The 6,852-nt window shown below is 30.5% G+C and overlaps 1 protein-coding gene across 1 annotated transcript; it reads right to left on the reverse strand.

The window, feature by feature from the left end:
- Nucleotides 1–2,825: 2,825 nt before the first annotated feature.
- On the reverse strand, nucleotides 2,826–6,143 carry LOC119683916 (F-box only protein 39-like). Its single transcript, XM_038097804.1, has 7 exons — nucleotides 5,879–6,143; nucleotides 4,536–4,681; nucleotides 4,233–4,481; nucleotides 3,827–4,171; nucleotides 3,499–3,768; nucleotides 3,277–3,441; nucleotides 2,826–3,211 (listed from the first exon to the last, which is right to left on the reverse strand). The coding sequence occupies exons 1-7, from the start codon at nucleotides 5,952–5,954 to the stop codon at nucleotides 2,933–2,935; spliced, it is 1,530 nt and encodes a 509-aa protein (XP_037953732.1). The 5' UTR covers nucleotides 5,955–6,143; the 3' UTR covers nucleotides 2,826–2,932.
- Nucleotides 6,144–6,852: the final 709 nt, after the last annotated feature.

The raw sequence follows: 6,852 nt of genomic DNA on the forward strand, positions 1-6,852 counted from the left end.
TGAGTATGTTAACCAGGAGTTGCCATATCTGTTTTAAAAAATTACATAAATACACTTATTTTACCAATAAAGTTTAAATGATTAATTTTTAAAATCCTTCTACTTTTTATTTATATATTAAACAACTGTGCATCACAACATTTGAGATCTGTTGTGTTATTCCTAGAGTAAGTCTCCTAAGTTAATTTGGAGAGATGAAGACTACTGATAAATCTAATAATATAACTTTGTCCAAAACTTCGGATCTTTAGCGTGTGACTTTTGGTTTAATGAAAACCAGAAGCAGGTACTGGATCTTGACAATTACATGTCACGATAAGTTGAGATGCCTGGATATTTCACTTGAAGTTTAACTGTATTTATAGATGTCAGTATCCTGTGATTGCACCTTTGAACGCTCTAGCATGTCGTGTGAAGAAATTAGTAACCAGTATTATTTAAAATACATTTAAACTGAAAAACCTGTAAGAATTTTTATTATTAACCTAAATTAACTGTTGGGATTGGCATAATTTTGGATATTGACTCATTAATTCGCAAATAAAATATATTTGTTGTTGTCAAGTACAATTCCAGTATTATTTGAAATAATATCGTCCAATAGTTAATTAGCCTCTAATTATGTAAATAACTGTTACTAATACTAGTAAATCTGTACCAATTTTTTAATATAAATTTCCGCAGTTTAAAAAACCATAATATGTGTTTAATAAATTATCAAGTTTAAACGTTTATTTGTTGTATTAATATAATTTTTTGTTTCAATATATCACTTCTGTACAGCAACAGCAATAACTCACATTAAATACAATTATTATAATAAATAATTTCACTGAATCCTTTCCATTGCCAGTTGTTCAAAAAATTCCATTCAAACGGATCCTTAACCATAGTACCCATAACCGCCAAAGTGTGAATGATAGTCATAGTGGTGATGATGATCAAAATGAGGATAATACGATCCGTAATATGATGGCCCGTAATATGAGGGCACTGGTACAGGCAGACCAGGTATTCCTACAATAACACCCACGTGAGGCCGTGCTTCCGTCGGTACTGTAGAGACCAACAAACAAAGTAACCAAGCGAATATCAATGTCAGAACTTTCATCGCGAAACTCAAAACCAATAATGCCGCGCAAATGGAAAGATGAATTTTATTTATACTTTTTATTAGATATTTACAGACGTCAATGCAGGTATATATAATACATACAACAGAAGTGAGAAAGTAAAACACGTAACGATTAAAATATTTTCTTTTTTTACATCTAGCAAACATTAACCCATCGACTGAGGTAAAACCCATTTAATATTTTTATTTGATGGAATATTAATACTTCTGCACTGATTTTTTCGGCAAACATTTTTCGTAAGAACATAAAGCATCGTTCAGTGATGCTTTTATAATTTGCGAATTCACTAAGAATTATTTGACAAATACTGAAAATGAGTAGTGCAAACAGAAGGCAGATGACTAAACTTACCGCCATTTAAATGTCTACTAAATATATGGCAAAGTATATTTCCCACCTTTTGTATTCTCTAATAAATTTGCCGAAATAATTATTTACAGTTTTGTTTAGTTTTCTTAATCGTCATTCACATTATTATTTACATTTCAGTTCGTCAATCATACTAGTAAACATTATAAGTAAGTCAGTTATGAAAGCAACTGCTAAATGAGATCGTTATTTTTCGTTCAATATCAGTGTGATTGATAATTCGTAGAAGAATATACATAAGATTTAATCCTTAAGTGTTCCTTAATGGTCACTCAAAGTCCGTGATTAGCAGTATAAAATGCACACGAATCTGTTTACGTTTTCTTTGGCGCTCTCAGTGTGTAATTTGGTTCTTACTTTTATAAAAGTAATCACATCAATAATAAAAAAACTTTGAGATCCCATAGGCTGTCATTATAAGCCACATGATATCTATCTACACTCGGTATATAAGAAGTGTAAGGGCTGATACAATTAGCTGATGTCTAAGCAATTTCACCCCGCCTGTCACACAAAAGAACTCCTAAATGACGAATCAATTAGTAGCGTCTTTATATCTTGTCGTTGATCTGTTCTTCTGTTACGCCGTGGTAGCAAAATATCTGAATCTTGATATTAGTTAGACTCATCTCCCCAATTAATTATTAAAAGAATGTTATGTATTTTATCGTTCTCACTCTTAAAGAGACATTAATTACTTAAATATTACTGGTATCAAATTACTTAAGTATTACTCCTCAAATCGTCAGTTATTGTATCATGCGTTTGAAAAAAAAGAAAATTTGTAGCACCTTCAGTTAGTTGTTAATATATGGTAATTACCAAAATTCCAGTATCTTCTGGTAGCTTCATCATTATTTTTACCTAATTTTTTCGAGGAAGGTAGATTCTTTTCACCCTATACAAATAAGAATAATTGAATCTTAATTATTTTATATGATTTTTTAGAATATACGAATTAAGCCCCTCATTTTAATGTTGCGTCTCCACTTAAATTAAGCCCATTTTAAATAGAAGCTAGATTGTCTTTCATTTAGTAGTGCCAAACTAGAAATGTGGACAAAAACAACCGGTCAGTATTATTTACTTGGAAAATGGTCATTATATCATGTTATGAAAATAGTTCAGCATATATTCTACTTCCCTAATGAGTCCAAGTTATAGGGTTTATATATAGCTATTTATGTTGTAGTGTCATGAACTTAAAAGTATGTGGATACTTCTATAAATATATAATCTATGTAGTATACGTAGTAGGTTTATAGTGAAAGTTTTAAGTATTTTAAAAAAAGTTTTTTAGATTTTAAAAAAACTGTCTGCACATATTTTAATTGAAAAGATAAATTCTTTTTCTACCTCCACTGTACAATTTTTTTACTTGCATACTTTTAGGAATTATTCTACTAAATAACAAACATAATATGATATTAACATTCAGTACGGACTTCCGCTTCAATTTTCATGTAGTCAGCATCGTTTAATAAATGCCACTTGTATCCAAGTATTTGTGACACCTCGATTTCAGTAGACTCATAAGAACGAGACGAAGCACGGAGCCATTCATAAAACTCGTCCGACCATTCTGGATGTCTGGGCCAATCGAAACGTTTGACAACGCAAAATCGCCGTACATATAAACGCCGCAGATTTGAAGCGGTGCGCGCGATTAGTAACAATGTGCATGTAGAGATCTTTTCACGTATGAGCTGCCATGGAGTGCAGGAGTGTTAGAAGACATATAAAAAACATATTTATAATATTGAAAACTTACTAAAGTGGTGAGATTGAAGCATTGCCGGCAAAGCAACAAGATTAAGCTATCAGTGCGGTTAATAAATGGTTTGGGAGTGTGGTAGCGCGGTAGCATCTCATGGCCATAGGTGCTTAACGTGTTTTTGTACTGGTCCACTATGCGCATCAGCACACACGTTTTTATCTGTAAAAGTTGATAGATGTAGATTTTAGGAAAATTTTATTTGCTTTATTTGCAAACCCTTGTCTTCGTTGAACGGTAGACGACGCTGCTTACAGGTGCCTCAGGTTGAAACACTATTTCGCCATCTTTGACTGACTCAAGTCGCAAATGTACTCTCAGAAGAGGATTATCACGTTTCAGTAAGCGCCAAGCCTTTACAGTGCAAGGAAAAATATACTCGCAGGGAGATGTATAACAATTTTGTAGAAGATGCAAATGTCTTAGTTGAGTGTCAGCCAACAACAATAAAACGTCATCGTCTATATTTTGTGGTGATATTGTTAGTATCTAACAGTATTAGAAAGAAATAAATAGTAAGTAAAAGTTATAAATATGCTATGTCTACCTGTAGGTTAAAAAACAAGCCAACATGCATAATCGGACAATGTCCAGTTGTCACATTCACTAAATTTAAAACACGCATTTTATTACAACAGGTCTCTAGAACCTCATCCAGTAAATGATTAGCCTCGAAACGATTCAAAACAAAGTCTATTAATTTCAGTGTTCTCAAATTTTTTAGTCTCGAAAGTAAATGCTTTAAACCCTGCAGGAGTTGTCCACCAGTGCCAAACAGTTTTATGCCTTCAGGATCTGTGCGGTGTGACATATTGCATGGAAATATATAAACCAAAGATCTAATGCGGCTGCCAACTCCTATAAGTTCTGCTATAGGTTTCGGATCCAAACTCTAGCAAGAAAAACAGAAAAATTTAAATAATTTCGATATTAAAGAACTATTAATCCCTTACTTTATCTATGCTCCATGACATCATAGACATGAACTGATAAATATTATTGAAACTATGTTCTGGTCTAAACTCTAAGCCTCGTAAGTATTTTCCAATTCTAGCTATACAATTTTGTGTGCGCATATGATCCAAACAGTACTGCCAACCGGAATAATAATTATACTTAGGCCTTGTTAGGGTGCGATCGTCAACCAAAAAATTGTGCCAAACCATTGGCAAATACAAGCAACGGTACCACTGCGTGCAAACCTGAAACAATAAATTTTAACTGCAGTCCATTTATGTATTTTGTATTATGGTTACCAGACTGGCATAGTAGCGTTCCTTCACATCCAAATAAGAGAAAATTTGCTCTAAAATTAAGTCAGGTAAATTGCACCAATCTGAATATGTGCGATTATCATCTGCATCCGCAGTTGTTTCATCTTCGTCTATATCAATGTAGCACGCTATGTACATGAAAGAAATAAGTATATAGGAAAATCCATTTATGGACTAATTAATTAATAAATAGTCTTCAGGAGAAAAATTAAAAAAAATTTGGGAAACGAACTACTACTAATTTCCGTCATCGAATATTAGCATCATAGAAATTGTTGATAACATGTACTGGTATGAATGGGAGACCAATAAATATACTAATTTATTTGAATTGTTATTAAAAAGTCTCCTAAATAGTTAAGTTTTTTTCAATAAACTTCCAGGAGAGGATTTTAAGACTTAAGAAATCTATAATAATATTACATAGAACTCTATTATGTTCTGATCCTCGATGATCCTTCTTAAACAAAGCATTTTTGCCATTGAAAGAATTTTTTTTATTAAAAATCATAAAAACGATAATTTTTACTATGGTGAAGCCTTTTAAAAGTTCTTTTAAAAAGATAATTTCATCCAAAGAAAATATTTACTATTTAAATTTTTTTATTTTAGGTTTAAAACTATTTTTCTGACGAAAATCAACTGCATTATCAGTTGGATGATATAATTAACCATTTTTTTCTTTTTATCTACTTTTGCCATTGGAATATACACAAAGTCCGATATAAGGTTTGATGCAATTACCCCAAAACTTGAGTTATTTGTTTGTCTACCATTATTTTGATTGAAGAAAGGATAGACACATAGACAGGGAGGCAGATGGACAGTTAGATATCGCTTACACGATTCCTGAAGAGTTTTTGATTAGGAATACAATATAGCGTGAATTCTTTTTTTAATATAGTAATTACATACTACATAATATATAATATAATACTTAATATAATATACTAAAGAAAATGAGTACACAAATTGTAAATACATCATTGGCAAAATATCAGTAAAATTGGTCTTAAAAGTGAGATAAAGTTTAAAATGTAATACTGAGATATCTGCAAAAATATCTGTTTAAAATTTTTTTAACATTTTCTTTTTGTATACAAACAAAACTATTTGTTACAGCAACTAAAATTTATAAAAAGATATAGCGAAACTTAGAGAGAGAAATTTAAATAAAGAGCGAGAAAGAGAGAGCATGCAAACAAATTTTTGCGCAACAATTTCATAGAAGATTTTATAATAATAGACAATAAAGTTTTTTTATTTTTAATCCAACATAATTGATCTTTAGAGACCTTAACAATCAATGGATTTACATTTTTTACCTTCTTCATTTTGATCCATTTTCCAGCCGGCTTTTTGCATGCCATCCTTGCTGTGTGAAAGCGCAAAAGCCGCCATTTTTTTTTTGATATTTTTTCTTTAACTTTATGTAATTTGATTATTTATAGAGCTTAACTATACTAATTACACTTAAACTTAATTGAATTAATTTCACATAAATATCACATAAACACAAATTGGCATATTCGAAAAACAATAATTTATCAATTATTTCAATAAATAAATTTCAAAATTTTCTCATTGTTCATTAAAAAAAATTCATTTAAAATTTTTGTTACTAAAACTGACGGCACTAAGATTTTGACTAAACGTAAGATTTTGTTATGTTTAAATTGTATTTTTCATTTGTAAAAATTTAAGATAAGAAAATACAATTTTTTTTTTTTGCTTTTTTCAAACTAAAAATTGTGCCTTTTTCATTTATATGTGCTGTGTTGTTGTTGTGATATACGAGCAAATCGTAAAAAGTGGACACTGTGTTCTCGGAGATTTGCTCGGAAATGTGCGCTTTTTAAAAATAAATTCAAAACATTGCAAAATACTTTTGATTATTTTTATTATTCCGCTTGCTTTTCGTTTTATATCAGAAAACGGAATGAAATGAAATGTGAACGGAACACTCAGATTGTCAACAAATTTTTGGTGCTTGTTTTTTTTTTCTATTTTAAAAACAAAACCAGCTGTTCAAAAACTTTTTTTATTTTCAAAATAGTTTTATGGAAGAAAAACCTACTCTCTGCGTAAGTTACAATAACAAATTAGAAAAATTAAAACGATACATATTCTCGTGGTTAGACGAGAATATTGAATCCTCCAGTATCTGAGTCTTATAAATGGATAGGATAATTAAAACAAAATACTTGAATTAAAAACTGATACAACTGTGGGATAATCAATACATTATTGCAATTAAATCGTTATTAATGTAGCTTTTAGTGTCTTTTCCCATATAAAA

The sequence above is a fragment of the Teleopsis dalmanni genome, chromosome 2 (genome assembly GCF_002237135.1).
Source record: "Teleopsis dalmanni isolate 2A chromosome 2, ASM223713v2, whole genome shotgun sequence".
Lineage (NCBI taxonomy): Eukaryota > Metazoa > Arthropoda > Insecta > Diptera > Diopsidae > Teleopsis > Teleopsis dalmanni.